This window comes from Salmo trutta, chromosome 24 (genome assembly GCF_901001165.1).
Source record: "Salmo trutta chromosome 24, fSalTru1.1, whole genome shotgun sequence".
NCBI lineage: Eukaryota > Metazoa > Chordata > Actinopteri > Salmoniformes > Salmonidae > Salmo > Salmo trutta.
The window spans coordinates 27355834-27376759 of NC_042980.1; the positions used below are offsets into that span (position 1 = coordinate 27355834).

The 20926-nt window shown below is 41.4% G+C and overlaps 1 protein-coding gene across 2 annotated transcripts in view; it reads right to left on the reverse strand.

Moving 5' to 3' along the window:
• The window catches only part of LOC115161006 (calcium/calmodulin-dependent 3',5'-cyclic nucleotide phosphodiesterase 1A), a 52850-nt gene that overhangs the window by 24810 nt on the left and 7114 nt on the right, over positions 1-20926 (reverse strand). The window contains exon 1 of one of the 2 annotated variants that reach the window (XM_029711640.1): positions 6847-7037. The exons of the other annotated variant lie outside the window; for it this stretch is intronic. Coding sequence (XP_029567500.1) covers positions 6847-6899 — 53 coding nt within the window. The 5' untranslated portion in view covers positions 6900-7037. Of the gene's footprint in view, positions 1-6846; positions 7038-20926 lie in introns of those variants that run through there. 2 annotated transcript variants of the gene reach the window in all.

Consider the following 20926-nt stretch of genomic DNA (forward strand, 5'->3'; position numbering starts at 1 on the left):
ATAGGGAATAGGGTCCATTTGGGACACAACCATAGCCTTATCTTTGCTGTCCAGGACTTCAACTCAGAGCTCAATATAATGACAAACTAACTCCATGTGTTGACATATATTATCCTGTTACTGTGACTATGAAATAACCATAATACATATTTTGAGTATATTCGTCATAGCACTATATAGACTACAGTACATACTGTAAGAGGACCCTTGGGAACCTGTGTGAGGTTTTTAAAGAATGAAAATGAATTAAGTTAACAATTTGCCAGGGTCAGATTAAAATAGGCTTTATGCGAAACTGTATCGCCTTCAGGAACTTCTTTCTTAGCTGGGCCTCCAAGAAGTACAAACAAAGGCATAGGGGGATGTCTGACTTTAGCTGCATCCAATTGGACATGTCAGACCTACAAGAGAGCATTTTCCCATGAGTTAACTGTGTCCTCTTCCTTGGAAGGGGCTGATGCCGTCACCAGGGCCCAGACTGGGGTCCCAGAGGGCACAGTGACAGGGCTGGAATAGAGCTGGGGCACCCTGCCCTGCTCCTCTCTGCCGCCTGCTCTGCCAACCTCTCAGACAGACTAATCCAACATTCCTCACCCCTGAAGATGGCACCCACAGGACTACTTTATGACCCGATAACGACCCGTTTCCAAGAAACAGCAGTGGATGATTGGTACTACAATTCATGTATGAAAAAAGAAAAAGTCCAGTATGCAGTATGTCTGCAGTATGTTGTCTGACTGTGAACTAGACTGGTTTTGTGCATCATTTATTTCAACAAATAAACAGATCTGTACCCTGGTGGTGCCCCAGGCACACGGAGGCTAAACGAGAATGCTTTTCATGTTGCTAAGAAATCCAAATGGCACCCTATTCCCTATTTAGTGCATTACTTTATGGGGTCATTTGGGATACTGCCACTGTGTTTGGGTGGTTGTCTGTAATGGCTCCTCAATAAACTAATTCCCATGCTTTCAGATTGTAAACAACATGGTCTCACAGAGGGGATCTATTGATGCCAATAAAAATAACATCCCTGTATGATACAGGCTATTACCAAAACAGAAATTTAGTTAATGTGTAATTTAATGTGTTGATCCATGAAAGAAACGTAATCAAAACAACCTACAGTACATTATACTTTGGAATATTTTTGCTGTACAATTTTTTTTTTTAAATAACACTTTGTAAGGGAAACAAACCAAACTCCGATGTAAGCTGGTGAGTTTTACAACTGGCTTACCATTCAAGGCTCCATCATTCTGACAAGTGAGTGGTTCCAGTGCTCTTGGTGGCTTTCCAATTCAGACGCTCAAGCTTTTAAAAACGGTCATTCACTGGCCTATAAACACACTTGGTGAGGACAGGCCCTTGTTGTGTTATGTTAGCACTGGTCTGAGCCTGGGCCTACTTTCTGCCTTCTACAGACCTGCAGGCCTCCTCACTGACACTGGGTCTCTCCAACTCAAACATGTTCACAGAACCTCTGGTAAAACCTAGCCGACAAAAGTAATCTGGTGTTGGTAGTGGTATGATTGACAGCCCTATAGATTTCAGTATAGGGACAGACAGACTCTCTAACTGAAACAGGGACTGTTCAACTCAAACATGTTCACAGGAACGGGGTTTAAAACAAGCCGACAAAAGCAATTTACATCCGATGTATGTTGCAGACATATGTTGCAGACCCTAACCATAACCCTTATCGTTAACCTCTCTTTAACCCTATCCATGCTATGTGACATATAGGCTAACTAGTATGTTATGATAAGTCATATGTCAGTTTGAGGATAATGGTTTATTTCATGTGTAAAAAAATAATACAACAAAATGAATTGTCACATACACCAGATAGCTGGAGTAAATCAGCCATAGTAGTACAGCACCCCTGGAGTAAATTAGGGTTAAGTGCCTTGCTCAAGGTCACACTGACAATTTGTTCACCTTGTTGGCTACTATGGCAACTAAAAGACTGAATTACAGTAACACATAGGCTACACATACAATAAACACATTTAAGTTAATAAGATTAGAAATAACAAATTGAACAATATCAAAAAGTATGGGAGTTAAGGCAGGAGAATGGAGGCAGGAGAATGGAGGTAGAACGGTCAGAGGCGAAGGAGGGAGGAGGGAGCGTCTATTACGTGACATATAGCTAGAATAGTTAAATGTCACTATTTTGACATTCTAATGAGACCAGGCAGTTATAACTAAACAATAAGGTATTTTCTCTGGCTTGCCACATTTTTCATAACTTCATTTTAGATAATATCACCCATATAACACACTTCTGGTTTATTCTGGATTGTAAACTGGCCTCTTGGGTGGTCCCTAAATGGATCTCACGTCTGTTCTAATCCTAGTTTGGCACAACAGACAGAGACAAAATCCTACACTCTGACCAGTATCTCTGTTGGACATCTCATCCTACAAGTCAACAGAGATTTCAGTTTCTCACAGGGCCAACAGAGGTTCCATAGTCTCACCATCCCTGGTTCCACCTCTGGTGGATGGTGACATCTTAGTTCAGTCGGTGTGACTAGAGGGTAATTACACCAGTCTCCTGGGTGATACATGATAAATCAGACTCCCTCATCTCTCTGTTATCATCCTGTTCTTCCCCTCCCTCCCCCTCCTCCCTCCAGCCCTCCCTCACCTCTGTGTTATCAACCTCCTGTTCTGTTTTGTTCTATATGTAATGGGAGGGCTAAGACTCCATAAACTCTCATTACATGAAGGATAACCTACTGCAAAGTACACTGTAAATCCTGGCACGTCAAACACCCACACACACAAGCAGCAGTTCCCCATAATCCCATTATAGCAGATGACTATTCTGAGGGGTGCTGGCTGTGCTGTAAGTTGAAGAGCAGGCCATGGGGTCAGTGGTTTCAGAGTTGACACACACACACACACACACACACGCACACACACACACGGCCATATGAAAAACAGATAATGCTCTCTCTGGGGAAAGTCAGAGGCCTCTCTCTCTCTGCTCAAAACCCTCTGTAGTCATCTTTGATGGAGATGGAAAGAGGTCATTTAACTGTTTGCCAGCCGTTTTCCTGACAGCTGAGGTGAATTATATCATAACACCAGACCCGCACACACACACACACGCACACGCGCACGCGCACACGCACACACGCACACACACACACACACACACACACACACACACCAGACAGATCTCCTAACTGTGATGGTCAGACTGTTGCCATTTGAGATGGACAGGGAAGTACATTTATGTAGATCATATTCCACAGCCATAGCCGAGACTCACAAGAAGTTACAGCTGGCTGCAGAAGTAGGTCAGAAGTTGGCGTTGTTATATACTTTGGTACTTTATTTCCAACCCAGATGATACACAAGGCCTGACGACAAGGGGAAACCAGACAGCTGTTTTCTGTTATACAATAGCAGAGCAAAATGTGCTTCATGTGTGCTAGGTTTAGTACAGGCATAAACCATGATCATCTCAAGTGGAGCCTGAACTGAACTTTTCTAACCACAGAGGGGAAACTATTCGCTCTTCGTCTTTCAAATCTCCAAAGAATGATATCAGTCTCAGCTCTGTCCCTGGCTAAATTAAGGAACTAATAACAAACTTAATTCAATAGAATTATCAATGTTGTTTTACAGTTTTGCAACAAAGGGTGATTTGAAGACCTGCCAAAAACAATACCCTAATTTTGTGAATTGTGCTGAGAAAATAGTTTTAATATGATCTTGGTCAAGCTTATCTACTTTGGTGTTTGAGATAGTGTCGATCTCCTGGACTGTTTTCTGTAGCTCTGAACCCTACACCCCTTTAGTCCCAGGATGCAGTCACAAAGGGTCACCGCTGTTTGGTGTGTGTGTGTGTGTGTGTGTATGTGTGTGTGTGTGTGTGTGTGTGTGTGTGTGTGTGTGTGTATCCTGACCAACATGTTTGTTTGGTCCCTCTCGTCACACAGTAAACATCATGTTATTTATTCATCTGGGCCGCGTCCCAAATGGCACCCTACTCCCTTTATAGTGCACTACTTTTATGGTCTCTGGTCAAAGTTAGTGCATTATATAGGGAATAGGGTGCCATTTGGGATACAGTATTTTCAGCCTTGATGATCCAGTACAGATGTCATGTTACCCCTCTAGTCCCTCTACTCTTTCTGTCTATCCACTGGGAATTGAAATGCAGCCTGGGATGTCAGTTGTTATACTGTACTATACTCACTTGGCAGAAACCTCAGAGATCAATTGGTAAACTCTGATTTACCACCCCAAAATACCGCCACACAAGGTCTATTTGCACCTCTACCAGATGGAAACTACAATAGTAATGGCTCTGCTCAATGCAAAGGCACTTACAAATGTAGATCCTTCAAACACCCTCAAACAGGGAAACAGATCCAAATCAAAAAGTGTTATCATGTGCTCCACTAAGGCAGTTATTTATCTTATAACTTGTCCTTGTGGTAAAAATGATGTGGGTAAAACGAAGCGCGAATTAAAAGTAAGGATCTCTGAGCATCGTAGCACCATCAGGTGCAATAACCCGACATACCCAGTTGTGGTCCACTTTTTGGAAGCAAACCACTCTATTTTGTCCCTTCGCTATTTCGGCATCGAACGCGTCACCCTGTCTAGGAGAGGGGGTGATCTTGACAATGTATTGTTAAAACGAGAGGCTGCCTGGATCTTTAAAGACCCTTGCTCCCTTCAGTCTCAACGTAGACTTTGATCTGAAGCCATTCTTGTGATTATTGTGCTTTTCCTATTCATTGTAAATGTTTATAGGCCTATGTAGCCAAATTGTATCTATGATCGTAGGTTATCCATTCATGCTTTTATATGTTCTATTTATATCTGTAAATCAACCAATGAAATCAAGCCACTCCCAGCCATGATTACAGACACCCGTGTGTCCTTTCAAAGTATATAAACTAGTGACCCGCAGTGTTTGTCATTATACCCTGATGAAGACAGTTTATCTGTCGAAACGTTGGTTATTAAAGTATTGTATCTGAGCTCCTAGTCTGCGCCTCTCCTTTTCTTTTTCAGTTGTAATACTGTAAACAAAAGATAGTGTGCCTCATTTCCAGTCCAGAGACATGGCTGTGTGTGTGTGTGTGTGTGTGTGTGTGTGTGTGTGTGTGTGTGTGTGTGTGTGTGTGTGTGTGTGTGTGTGTATATGTGTGTGCATGTATGTATGAGTCAGAAAACAAGTCTTCCCATGCAGACAGTCTTCCCAGCAGTATCAAAGCCTGGAAAGGGCTCGGGGGGCTAGCGGAGGATTAGGGCACCATGGGTTGACTAATGAACATGACAACCCCACAAGACTCCACAGGACCCACAAGACCCCACAAGACTCCACAGGACCCACAAGACCCCACAGGACTCCAGGGGACCCACAAGACCCCACAAGACTCCACAGGACCCACAAGACCCCACAGGACTCCAGGGGACCCCACGGGACCCCAGTACTCCACAAGACCCCACAGCAACCCACAGGACCCCACAAGACTTAAGGAAAATAGTCCCCCTCCATCTTATGGGGTCACTAGTTCAGTATGGGCTCAGGACTCAACAATCCAAGAAACATAAGCGACAATACCACCCAGTTACACTTTGATTATGACCATGATGTAGAAGTATTTGGGAAATTACTGAGGTTCTCAAACTAGGACTGGACACCCCCACAGGACCCTGCTGGACCGCCCGCAGTAGATCAAGGAGAAGAAGAAACATCAAAACAATACCACTCAGATTACAGTCTATATTCATTTCCATGGTGGAATCTATTCATAGATGTGACTTGGGAAATGACAGCTTTTTCCAAACCCAGTCCTGACTGACAGAGCAGAGGCATCCATCCTGAACAATGTGAGAGCGCCTCCCCTCATAGTCCTGAGAAACACGTGCCTTCATTTTGTCAGACTATGTCAGACTCAGCGCAGATAAATTCTGAACAATGTGAGAACACTTCCTACCCCTGAGAAACAAGTGCTTTAAAACATCTTTAAAACAGCAGTTCATGAAGCGAAGTAGCTGCTAAATATTGATGTGCCCTGACTAACTCTGTAAGAGCAGAGCAGAGCGAGGGACCTGTTACACAGCTGCATTTCTTTACCAGCCCTTTCTCCTTCCCTCTCTCCTTCCTTCCATCCCTCCTTTCCTCCCTCCCGTTTTACATGCTAAGAAGCTATTAGCAACCTGCGTCTAATAACCATCAGGGCCAATGAACCATGCCACAATGTTCTGCATTTAATGACCGTCGAACCACAACAGAGACAGACAGGAGTAGTTAGTACACTCCACTTCCTACTCCTTAGAACACACACACACACACACACACACACACACACACACACACACACACACACACACACACACACACACACACACACACACACACACACACACACACACACACACACAGATATTGGAGGGTGTGCTATAACAGCGAGAGAGAGCTCTGGGAATTATAATCCAGCCATGAGGTAGGACTATGATTACTGCAACAACATAGCTTGTGTAGTTATGCCAACGGAACTGACACAGTCCGGATCATCAGGCAGAAACAGTAGGCAGGTGAAACAGCCTTTAATATGATCCTTCACACTCCACAGGAGCAGGAGGAGGAGCAGGAGCAGGAGCAGGAGCAGGAGCAAGACAGACAAGACAGGCAGGATAGAGAGAGAGGCAGGTAGGTTGAGAGACCACACTAGTAGTTTGATATGATCCTTCACCCTCAACAAGAGCAGCACAGGAAAGAGAAGCAGAAGAGAGGCAGGTACAGTAGGTAGAGAGACCTATTAGTAGTAGTTTCCTGGGGACGGACAGTTGCTCTTTCTGTCTTACCTGAAGACGGGTCTGTGGAGAAGCTTCCTCTTGATCGTGACATACTCTTCCATTTAAAGTGTGAGTCCAGACTGGGCTGGGGATAGGAGCAGGGAGCTCTGTGTGAGGCTGGGCTGTCCCCAGCTGCTCCTCTCCTCACGTTGCACTGTACTGCTCTGAGACAACTGGTCCTGCCTGGTCCCTGCTAGTCCCCCTAGTCCCTGGTCCTGCCCTCTCCCTCTCTCTCCTCTCTCTTTCCCTTTCTCTACTCCCTTTCTCTGCTCTCTCTAACAGACCAATGAGAAAGGCCATAGAGGACACATCACAGTGTTGCTCTCCTAGTCTCAGACAGAGAGGAGGAGAGAGCCAGGGGAACAATCCCAAACAACCACAAACAGGTAATCAAAAGAACCCAAAAGTATCCAAAATAACCCCAAAGTACCCAAAACAACCACAAAAAAATACCAAACAGGTACCTCTGGACTCCTGTGTGTGTGTGTGTGTGTGTGTGTGTGTGTGTGTGTGTGTGTGTGTGTGTGTGTGTGTGTGTGCGTGTGTGCGTGTGTGCGTGTGTGTGTGCGTGTGTGTGTGTGTGTGAGAGCAATAGAACAGTTCCATCGACAGGAGAGATTTAGAACCCTGCAGCAGCCCCCTTATCACCCAACTTCATCACATTCCGAATGTTTTGGGGTCTGCTGCCTCAACTTCAAGGCGTCCGGTGTGAGCAGATTTTTTTAAACAAGTTGTTAAGCAAATGTTCTGTATAGAAATTAATGAAGATGGATAGAGGCTGGTCAGAGGGGCTGGCTAAACATCAAGACATGGTCATTAAATCACAGTATGTCTTTTATTTTGCCAGGATGATGTGTGGATGGTGCAATGCAGAGCAAAGTACAGTATACTAGCGTAGAGTAGAATACAGTAGAGTAGTGTAAAGTACAGTAGAATAAAGTAGCATAGAGTACAGTAGAGTAAAGTAGCGTAAAGTACAGTAGAGTAAAGTAGCGTAAAGTAAAGTAGCGTAAAGTAGCGTAAAGTACAGTACAGTAAAGTAGCGTAAAGTAGCGTAAAGTACAGTAAAGTATAGTAAAGTAAAGTAGCGTAAAGTATTGTAAAGTAGCGTAAAGTACAGTACAGTAGAGTAAAGTAGCGTAAAGTATAGTAAAGTAGCGTAAAGTACAGTACAGTAAAGCAGCGTAAAGTACAGTACAGTAAAGTAGAGTAAAGTAGCCTAAAGTATAGTAAAGTAGCGTAAAGTATAGTACAGTAGAGTAAAGTATCGTAGAGTAGAGTAAGGGAGTTGGGAGTGTGTGTGTCCGTATGTATGTGTGTGTGTAGGGGGGACCACAGAGCGGCGGGAGGCCCTGTGGTGCTTTAATAGACAGAAGATATGGTTGTTTAACTTACTGTATGTGAAGTTGAGACACTCTTTCTCACCCCAACCCAGCTGGAGGAAACTGATGATAAACATCACCAACACTGGGGATGTTTCCAAATGGCACCCTATTCCCTACATAGTGCAATACATTTGATCAAAGCCCTATGGTCCTGGTCAAATGTAGTGCACTATATAGGGAATATGGTGCCATTTGGGACTCTGAGAGGGCCATTCCTCCTGGAGGTGGAAACAAACACTCAAACACTATCATCTGATGGAAGACAACCCTCACACACAGACACACATACACACACACACACACACACACACACACACACACACAGAAATGTGGGTTTTGGGGTAAAAGCAAGCAACAGTCCAACAAGAAGTCTCAACTTCAGGAAAATACCCTCATTGACAAATACTTTGTGTTACACAAAATCAGACAAGTACCAACTAGTCTGTCACTCAAATACTGATTGATTATATTATTTGACTGTATTCAAAATGAGCTTGCCAAACCGAAATGATTATGCCAAAAAATGTAAGTCATTCAGGTGAATCAACTTTACACTACAAACTGAAAACAACACGGCCATAAACAACACGTATTTTGTCAACAATTCATCAGTCAGTAAATCAACAATATTTCCCACACATATCGAGGTGTTCTAAAACAGTTACCTGTCCAAAATTGTAAATCTGTAACGTAACTTTTGGATTACCCAAACTCAGTAACGTAATCTGATTACATTCTGTTACTTTTAGATTACTTTCCCCTTAAGAAGCATTAGAAGACAAAAATACATAACTGGCCATACATGGATGTTACATTTTACTTTATATGTTGGTTATGTATGCTTCTTCTAACCCATTGCTTTCTACTACATATAATAATACAATTAAATATGGAAGTATAAATTAGTCAAATTGTTTTACCTGAGCATAACCAGAAAAGTAAGGACTTATTATCCAGCCCTACTCTGTTGTTTATGATTTTGTTGTCATGGAGGACTGATTGGGCTCGTTGATTCGAGATGAAAAATAAATGCTGCGCTCATGGAATGGCATGCTTTGAGCACTGAATTAGCGTAAAGTATAGTACTATTCACTGACAGTTGAACTAAGCTCATTCTTCAAGAAACAATGGATATACAGTACCAGTCAAAAGTTTGGACATGCCTACTCATTCAAGGTTTTTCTTTATTTTACTATTTTCTACATTGTAGAATAATAGTGAAGACCTCAAAACTATGAAATAACACCTATGAAATCATGTGGTAACCCAAAAATATTTTTGATTCTTCGAAGTATCCCCCTTTGCCTTGATGACAGCTTTGCACACTCTTGGCATTCTCTCAACCAGCTTCACCTGGAATGCTTTTCCAACAGTCTTGAAGGAGTTCCCACATATGCTGAACACTTGTTGGCTGCTTTTCCTTCACTCTGCGGTCCAACTCATTCCAAACCTTCTCATTTGGGTTGAGGTTGGGTGATTGTGGAGGCCAGGTCATCTGATGCAGCACTCCATCACTCTCCTTCTTGGTCTTATAGCCCTTACACAGCCTGAATGTGTGTTGGGTCATTGTCCTGTTGAAAAACAAATGATAGTCCCACTAAGCGCAAACCAGATGTGATGGCATATCAATGTAGAATGCTGTGGTAGCCATGCTGGTTAAGTGTGCTTTGAATTCTAAGTAAATCACTAACACTGTCACCAGCAAAGCACCCCCACACCTCCTCCCCCATGCGTCACGGTGGGAACCACACATGCGGAGATCATCCATTTACCTACTCTGCATCTCACAAAGACACAGCGATTGGAAACGAAAATCTCCACTTTGGAAAATCTCCACTTTGGAAAATCTCCACTTTGAACCAGATTTCCACCGGTCAAATATCCATTGCTCATGTTTCTTGGCCCAAGCAAGTCTCTCCTTCTTATTGGTGTTGTTTAGTAGTGGTTTCTTGGCAGCAATTCGACCATGAAGGCCTGATTCACGCAGTCTCCTCTGAACAGTTGATGTTGAGATGTGTCTGTTACTTGAACTCTGTGAAGCATTTATTTGGGCTGCAATCTGAGGTGCAGTTAACTCTAATGAATTTATCCGCTGCAGCAGAGGTAACTCTGGGTCTTCCTTTCCTGTGGCGGTCCTCATGAGACCCAGTTTCATCACAGCGCTTGATGGTTTTTGCAACTGCACTTGAAGAAACGTTCAAAGTTCTTGAAATGTTTTACCTTGCCTGACCTTCATGTCTTAAATGATGGACTGTCGATTTCTCTTTGCTTATTTGAGCTGTTCTTGCCATAATATGGGCTTGGTCTTTTACCAAGTAGGGCTATCTTCTGTATACTAAATTGTCACAACACAACTGTTCGGCTCAAACGCATTAAGAATGAAAGAAATTCCAGAAATGAACTTTCAACAAGGCACACCGGTTAATAGAAATGCATTCCAGGTGACTACCTCATGAAGCTGGTTGAGAGAATGCCAAGAGTGTGCAAAGCTGTCATCAAGGCAGAGGGTGGCTACTTTGAATAATCTCAAATATAAAATATATTTTTGGTTACCACATCATTCCATATGTGTTATTTCAAAGTTTTCATGTCTTCACTATTATTCTACAATGTAAAAAATAGTACAAATAAAGAAAAACACTTGAATGAGTAGCTGTGTCCAAACTTTTACAGTTGAAGTCGGAAGTTTACATACACTTAGGTTGGAGTCATTTAAACTCATTTTTCAACCATTCCTCAAATTTATTGTTAACAGAGTATAGTTTTGGCAAGTCGGTTAGGACATCTACTTTGTGCATGACACAAGTAATTTTTCCAACAATTGTTTACAGACAGATTATTTCATTTATAATTCACTGTATCACAATTCCAGTGGGTCAGAAGTTAACATACACTAAGTTGACTGTGCCTTTAAACAGCTTGGAAAATTCCAGAAAATTATCTCATGGCTTTAGAAGCTTCTGATAGGCTAATTGACATCATTTGAGTCAATTGGAGGTGTACATGTGGATGTATTTCAAGGCCTACCTTCAAACTCAGTGCCTCTTTGCTTGACATCATGTGAAAATCCAAAGAAATCAGCCAAGACCTCAGAAAGTAAATTGTAGACCTCCACAAGTCTGGTTCATCCTTTGGAGCAATTTCCAAATGTCTGAAGGTACCACGTTTATCTGTACAAACAATAGTATGCAAGTATAAACACCATGGGACCACGCAGCCGTCATACCGCTCAGGAAGGAGACGTGTTCTGTCTCCTAGAGATGAACGTACTTTGGTGCGAAAAGTGCAAGTCAATTCCAGAACAACAGTAAAGGACCTTGTGAATATACTGGAGGAAACAGGCACAAAGTATCTATATCCACAGTAAAACGAGTCCTATATCGACATAACCTGAAAGGCCGCTCAGCAAGGAAGAAGCCACTGCTCCAAAACCGCCATAAAAAAGCCAGACTCCGGTTTGCAACTGCACATGGGGACAAAGATCGTTCTTTTTGGAGAAATGTCCTCTGGTCTGATGAAACAAAAATAGAACTGTTTGCCCATAATGACCATTGTTATGTTTGGAGGAAAAAGGGGGAGGCTTGCAAGCCAAAGAACACCATCCCAACCATCATGCACGGGGGTGGCAGCATCATGTTGTTGGGGTGCTTTGCTGAGAAGGGACTGGTGCACTTCACAAAATAGATGGCCTCATGAGGCAGAAAAATTATGTATATATATTGAAGCAACATCTCAAGACATCAATCAGGAAGTTCAAACTTGGTCGCAAATGGGTCTTCCAAATGGATAGTGACCCCAAGCATACTTCCAAAGTTGTGGCAAAATGGCTTAAGGACAACAAAGCCAAGGCATTGGAGTGGCCATCACAAAGCCCTGACCTCAATCCTATAGAAAATTTGTGGGCAGAACTGAAAAACCGTGTGCGAGCAAGAAGGCCTACAAACCTGACTCCGTTACAGCAGCTCTGTCAGGAGGAATGGGCCAAAATTCACCCAACTTACTGTAGGAAGCTTGTGGAAGACTACCCGAAACGTTTGACCCAAGTTAAACAATTTAAAGGCGATGCTACCAAATACTAATTGAGTGTATGTTAACTTCTGACCCACTGGGAATGTGATGAAAGAAATATAAGCTGAAATAAATCATTCTCTTTACTATTATTCTGACATTTCACATTCTTAAAAGGAAGTGGTGATCCTAACTGACCTAAAACAGGGAATTTTTACTAGGATTAAATGTCAGCAATTGTGAAATTAAATGTATTTGGCTAAGGTGTATGTAAACTTCCGACTTCAACTGTATATAAATATAATTTATACGTCCAAAAATGGATGTAGCAACTACAGATTGCCCCTTTAAGCCTATCAAAAGTGTGGGAGTTTGAGCATGTGTCCATTACACCTATAGATATATATTTTTTATCAGCATGAATTAGATTGAGCAATAAAAGCCCCACTTTTATTCCATAGGCTGGGATCCGCACTATGCAGCTGTTGCAAGAGCATATTTTCACTGGCTTTCCACTGGTTTCAAAAACAATGATTGATAGGCAGCTTAAACTTCTTGAATTCAACCATTATTGGGTTCAAATACACAATTAGATTTGTGAACTGTCATCCACAACAACCACAATCTGTAAGGCGCAAAGCCAAATGAGAGAGCAGCAGCGTGATTCACATAAATGCACTATGTAGATATCAATAATAAGTTCTATCCGTATAATCGTAGACTACACCACTGCTATCATCCTTACTTCTAAGCGTAGATTAAAGTTGGATAATCCTTGGATGCTGACAGCAGTCCCACCATTGGAAGACATAGCTTGGACTGTAGCCTACAAAAGCCTATTCCTGCTCTTTTCCCGTGGTCCATCAAACACTTTTCGTGTGTCATCACAGGGGTCTCTGTCTTGTGGTCAGACTCGCTCAGGTGGAACAATCTTAAACTTGCACCTTTTTTCAAAACTGATTTGAATGTCATTGAGACTACAGAGAAGTGTCAAAGATTTTTTTTTGCAAACATCCTTTCTGAATTTAAAAGTAATCCTTGAAGTAATCTAGTTTTTCAAAAGTATCTGTAATCTGATTACAATATTTTTGCTGGTAACGTAACGGATTAGAGTTACCGTTCTTCTGTAATCCCTTACATGTAACAGATTACATGTAATCCGTTACTCCCCGACCCTGCTATTCAATCACTACCAAGCCATTTTCCTGTCAGCTTGGATCTAATCATGTCTTCAGCATGAGGAAACACTTGACGAAAGCAGGGGGAAGAGGAAAGCTGTTTCAAAAAAAAGAAGGCAGATGTTAGAGAGAGATACTGTACTACTCTACCAGGCCTAATAGTCGCAACAACTGACACTATTTCGCAGGTTATATCAAGCTATAACAGACAGAACATATTCCAGGCTATACCTGACCTGACACGATATCACGTGACAAAACTTAACAAGATGCAACAAGTGTTCACATAATCTTGGAATGCAGAATCAAACTTTGCATGCCCTAGCTAGCTAGCTATTTGATTTTACATGTTAACAGTCTGTCATGAGAGACTATTGTTCCTTTGAAATGGCATTGGGTTAGGTTGCTTTGGGTCTTTCAACACAATTGCCTGTTGTCCGGGAGGGAAGGAACTAAGAAACTCACTTCAGCGCTTGACATCAAAGACTGGAAAATATGTACTGGCACCACAATGACTTACGCAACTCTTCTAAACTTGAAAAGCTAAACATGATAGGTTCTAAAAGAAGTGAAACTCTCCATAAATGTTCACTGTTTAAGCTGTAATATTACGTTAAAGACACAATTTTGCTATTATAACAATGTTCTATTCTTATCTAGTTCACTGTGACAGAGGTGAAATACAATACAGCGTGGAGAGACAACATAAAGAGGTTGAATTCAAAGTAATGTTGAAAGGGCGCTACAAACAGTATGATGACTGTAAAGGGTTTACCTTGAAGGTTCGCCTCAGCTCAGACGTGTTTCACCTGAGAGTTTAGAATGAATCTTATGAACAGAAGAAGACAAACCAACAAACAACTAGTGTAGCTGTAAATAGGGTACCCTACCAGTCAGAGCCAAATCAATAGTGAACCCTGGGTACTGGGTATGTTCAGGACGTAAAACAAAAGTGGCACAGTCGGTAGAGCATTGCGCTTGCAACGATTCCCGCTGAGGACACCCATACATAAAAATAAATGCATGCATGACTGTAAATCACTTTGGATAAAAGCATCTGCTAAATTGCATATATATGTATTTCTTTATATTAATTGTCATTATAATTATTACTGATGTTAGCAACCCAGAACCAAGTAGAATCTCAGTCACTGGTCAGCATTGGGCCTGAGCCAGCCCAGTATTGGTGTTGGCTGTGGTACATGGAATACAGGGCTATATTTGGATGCCATTATGGATTGCTTTACCATGCTTTTTCCATTCTCCCATTCTTAAGTGCAAAACATATCCTTTATGGCTTGTTTGAGGATCCAAATAAATCCCAAGTTACAGCTTTCTTGATATTTTTTGAAAACCTGTCCAAAAAAAGACAACTGTACCATGTCAGATATAGAGTTGAAATGTATTACATTTTGAGTTTGCATCCCAATATTACACTTTATATACATCACAGAAGACTGAACTATAACAGAACTGGATTTTTGTCTGTATTTTTTAAACAATCTTTATTCTGAAAAATATTAATAACATTCCACCCATGAGACAAAAAGGGCCATTTTGGTCATTTACTGCAGGTTAGGGCTACACTAAACCAAATAACTATCATACGACTGAGGAGTCACCCAAATATTGTGTGCATGCTGGCCTGCTTGCCACGTTTCATTTGTTACAAGACACTAAGGACTTTGAGGCACAATCAGTCATTATCTTTCAAACAAATGATAGAATATAATGTACAATAACATCCACTCCAGTAAGTAATAAAAGCATGTCAAGCCATTGATCATGTGCTTCTAAGGGCCCTAGTGAAATATTCCTGAATGTGTCTCCACTACAGGTGCATCGGACCTATTCCTAACTATTTGTCTAGTACAGCTGAATTATTCCTAAATCCAACTGTGTGTGTGTGTGTGTGTGTGTGTGTGTGTGTGTGTGTGTGTGTGTGTGTGTGTGCTGGGGGTGTGCAACAGCTTTAGTCATTTCTTTTCTCCCTGTATGTGACAGACAGACAGGGCCCAGAGCCCACAGCCAGTGCAGAGCAGGTTACTTTTCTTCTATATCTGTTGACTTTCTGCCAGACCTGGGTTCAAATACTATTTCAAAATATTTCAAATACTTAAAGCATTTGTGCTACCTTGCCTGGAGTGCCAGTTTGTCATTTTAGGACTATTGTATTAGTCCATTAAGTTAGGCAAGCTCAATCGAGCACAGACACAATATTTGAAATTATTTCAAATAGTCTTTAAACCCAGGTATGTTGGCTGGTCTGGTGTTCCTCTCCTTGCCCTGACAAGAGTGAAAGGAAACGGTGCACTACTCTGTAGCTCTGCATTTAGCTCTCACCGTATTTCAATCTGTGTCATGGAAAAAGGCAGAGGCAGAAAAAAGGCAAAAAGGCACCAGAACCCCCCCCCAAGAAAAAACAAACACCAGATAGCTGCAGTGAAATATGTTGTTTTTACAGGGTCAGCCATAGTAGTACAGCACCCCTGGAGTAAATTATGGTTAAGTGCCTTGCTCAATGGCACATCAATCCATTTTTCACCTTGTCAGCTTTGGTAATTGAACCAACAACCTTTCAGTTACTGGCCCAACGCTCTAACCGCTAGACTACCTGTCGCCCCAATTCTGCTGTTAGCATGTGATTGTGATAGCTCTGTTAGCCATTGGTGCTATGAGGATTTTCAGTATGGCAGTATGTGAAGTGGAGTAACACTTTCAACTGTTAAGTCTTGTACTTGCTTTACACCCGCAGCCTGTCTTTCCTGGATTCAGTGTGTGTTGAACAATTAATAACTGTAGAGTGAATCTCCACGATGAAAGTGGTCTCATCCGGAACTTGTGTATGCTTAATTGATCTACTCCAGAGCACTATGCGTCAACCTCAAGCCACAGACTACTACGATATCCCATAGATGACACGTCACATGCTGCTATAGCAACAACAAATTGGAATGTGTTGTCTCTCCATTAGATCAAAAAGGGTTCAATTAACTTTAAGACGGTTTGGTTGTTTAGCAACAAAACCAATGGTTGCGCAACTATGGGGCAAAACAGACAAGGTTGGCTTAGATTGTTGACAACATGTAAACCATATTTAAACTTTTTTTTTGTGCCATATTAGCCTAGACGTGACATCAGTCAAAACACCTCAAAACAAGACATGGTATTAAGAACAAGATAAAACTAGCTGAAACGAGCCACTTACGATTCCCCATGGCAGCATCTTGTCATTGTTGCTAGCTATGTGTCCATCCAGAATCACAACACACACAGACTTCTGCCACATTGAAGCACACGCATCGTTTTCATGCCGTTATCAGCTAACCCGTCTATATATCCAGCAAAAACACCACACAACATTTAAGCAAATGTCTATGGAAAGGTAATAACCTGACAAACAGATAGCCATTTAAAAACACGAAACTAAATCTCCATGCTTGGTTGTTAACTGAAATCAGAGGGAGCCTGAGGTACTGTACGTGACACAGATTGAACGTAGAGGAATTGGAATTGGTAATTGCATTGCAACACTTTGATTCTGTGGCAGAATTGGTTCTAAGGAAGCATGGTGCTGCAGGGTCTGATCTAATCAAGAGGAGACGAGAGAGGACCAGACAGGCACTTCTGTTTACAATAGACAGTCAACATCAGGGGATTATAAACAAAGAATAAGAGTGACACAAAAGCAAGGACAGGATATTCACTAGTGATTGCCTTTTATTGTTCAGACATTCTTGTAGTTATGGTAAAACAAGGGTCCTATACATCCCCTAAATCAACAGGCTGATTGTCTCTGTCCATATACATTAGGACACTGACTTATTTTCAGTGGTGTGGCAACCTGCCAACCACATAGTGTATGTATATAGAGTAGGGTTGGGAGGTATAGCGTACAGTATATACTAAATCCTGGGGTATTTTGAAAAAACCTTTATGATTTTCCAATACCGTCAATACAGGTTTTTTATAAATGTGAATATTTGTACTTTTTAAATAAATACTTGCAGTCAACTTGTGCACCGACAATAGATAAAGCAGATTTCATTCATAATTTCACCTCTTAGATTCTTTTTCATTATGAAGCTTACCGGTACTAGCTTCCCAAAACAGTTGTTTGAGCCAGTCACGTGTGTTTTTTACAAAGAAGCACAATGAACAAAACTGGAGATTTGTGAGCTGAGTCACTCCTGCAGCGCAATTTAAGTGAGGTGATCAAGTTACATTGCATGAAATTTACTAGTAATGTTTGCCAGTTATATATCTTATAACCTTTAAATTAACTAACTATGTAAGGTGTGCCATAAATTATGTCCAGCTGGGTTTTGCTAACTAGCTAATGTTAGCTAGCTAAGTGGCTAAAGTTAGCTTGAAAGATCAAGCTTCTTGGTCGCTAACAGCAGCACAGACAATCCCCTCCTGGATTAAGATCACTGCTGTCTAGTATTTGTTTTATGTATGCCGCAAACTGCATTTTAAGATACTTGCATGAGCTGGGTTATCTGTCTTACTAGTAAATGTTTGCATGCGCTCGTTCGCATTTACCTAGCATCAGCTATGGGGATTCTTTAGTACTTGTTAGCATTCTGGTAAATTATGTTTTTTTGCCTTTTTTCCGTAAAAAGAAAAAGGCCCCTTGTGCGCACTACCGGTAATGCTGTATACCACGGGATGGCACAGGTGAAGGTATGGAAATCTGGACGTCGCCCAACACTAGAACAGAGTTTGAGAAGATGCCAAGTCGTTCAAAGATATCACCTCTATCAGAAACCAATTCAACATTATAGTTAAACCAACCATCGAGATCAACATCTGCAGTACCTTCAATTGTTATTATGAAGGCCACATTCCTGAATAGAATGGCTACACTTCACAATGATTGGCTGTCCATTAACAGCTGCCTATCATTGGAGAGTATGAAAAGGGGGGAAAAATAGAAAGGAGAGAACAGCTGGTTGCCAGGAAACACCACAGCACAGTGAATCAACTAACCAATCTGCTGCTGCTGGGTCAGGGACATAGACTTACTGAACATACTTCACATATGTGCACAATAGAAGGTTAAAACTGGATTGGAGTCACAGTATAATCAAGTACACACACAAACACAACATAGGGTTTAGATTTGGGTGGAAAGGGTTCAAGGAGCTACTGAACATACATTCACACAACAGAATAGATGAGATAGAGAGGGTTTAGGGAAAGAGTTCAGTGCACACAGAGACGTACAGTACCTACTGAGCATACATACTGTGCGTGAACACACAATAGCTATAGACGGAGGAAAGGAGTCAAAGCCAGGAATACAAAAATGAAAGTAGTTTATAGCCACCTCCCCTATCCTCTGCTCACTCGTAGACAAGCTGCATGTACTATGAACACATCATCTCTTCACGTTTTTACTGAGACAGCTTGACTGACGGTTGACTGTCAGAGGCACAGCTTGACTCATATGCAGTCAATGACCAAAAGAGAGCACTTTTGGTCATTGACTGCAGGAAAGGGCTACATCAGCCATAAATCCCCTTGTGACGGGGGAATGGAAGCTTGGCAACAGGGAGTGGCACTTGAACGCAAGCTTCACAAAAACATTTGATTGTTAAAACAGTTGTAGCCCGTCTATCTTTGGGTAACAGGGTTGATGTGTTATGCTCGACCCGCTCAGTTTTCCAACACTAAACACTAGAAAATGGAGTAGAGCCAGCTCACCTGCTTTTACACTATGATTTTTGAATATCAGATGTTCAATGTTCATTTTTATTTTAGAGTTCAGTTTACGTAACAGGATTGACCTTAAAATGAGGGACAATTAATCACTAATCACATTAAATAAATATTCATCTTCAGAAATGACTTTGTCAAAGTAAAAAAATAACTTGGGCTTAACAATAATGGTGAAACTTGGAGAAATTTGGGGATTAAGTGGGGTCAAATCTTCCTAAAAATGACACAAGGTTGATGGGGGACATGTCAAAATGCTGAATTTTGGTACTTTAGCAAGTCTTTATTCATATGAAAAAAGGCTTTTAAAATGCAGTATTGGTGCAAAATGTCTACTTAAAATATCAAAGGGACGCAAAAGGCACTCTTTTTGTGGAGTGACCAATCTGGCCTCTGCTCACTCTGAAGACAAGCTGCATGTACAATGCACTATGAATAAATCATGTCTTCACGCTTTTACTGAGACATCTTGACTGACAGTTGGCTATTAGAGTCACAGCTTGTCTCATATCTGCTCTGCTCATGTCATTGATGCCTTATCAAAAGCTATTACACTATAACAGTATATAGAGCTTTAGTAAAATTATGGCCAATCACTTAAACTAGAAACACATTTAGTAAATACATTTGAGCTATGGCATCCTCAAAGCTACATTTGAACAGCAGTCCAGAATATTGGGATTTAATTGCAATTGATCGATTACATTTTTGAACATTTTCAACATACTGTATAGTATCTCCTGTTGCTGTACAGTATCCCCTGTTGATGTCACATTGAGTGGATTTAGTGGGATAGTTCAATGGGTACCTCTAGTGGAGAGAGAACTCTATGGGCCAGTTGAAATGACTCACCCAGGAGTCAATATTTGAAAGTCTATTGCTACAATCAACACCACTAACTAACATTATATATTCATGAAGATTCCTAAAAATTGTTTGGTTAATCAACCACCCCAGGCAACTTTGATGGGTGTGGGGTCCACAAAAAAAATCTGAACTCATCATGAGGGGCCACAGTGGCTCACAGGTCTGCGTACCCACATCCATACCCACACCTTGCAAGCAAAACAATTTAGTGGTCCCCCTCTTGACAGTGGAGAGAAACATTTTTGTTTTAGAGTTCATTTCCTGCAATCAAGGATTTTTTTCATGGGACTTAAAGAACATTTTTGTTTGCTGCAATTCTACGCATTTTGCCATGAGGTGGAGAGAAATGTTGGCAGGTTTTTATGATATCTGAGTAAGAGTGAATAACAAAATCAATGTGGGCCCCCGGTTGGTAATTTGACCATGATTACTACAAGTTTAGATAGCTGGCTAGACTAACTTACCAATAAAACAATTTTTGCTGACATGGGGTAATTGAGTGACTGTCAGTGACTGACATAACAAGAGAAAAAACACATTTCGAAATTGCACCTTGTGTATTAGAATATTCTAACTCTCAACAGTAAATTGAGACCCCCTGAGTTCTCCCCACCATTTTTTCATTTTTTTGGGAAATTGATCTCCGGCGTTCAAAATGAGGGCTGCAGGCTGGCAGTTGACCCTCCCTGCTATGTACACTAGGCGTGGGTGGTATACTGTATATACAGTATGCCCCGGTATTTGGAAACAGCCACGGGATCGTTTTTCAATACCGTCAATACCGTTGAAACTATTTTGTAGTTTTTCAACAGATTTGTGAATATTTGTAGCTTCTTTTTAAGTAAATACCTGCAGTCAACTTGTGCAATACATTAGGAGATAAAGCAGATTGCGTTCTTCATTTCACCTGTCACATTATTTTACATTATG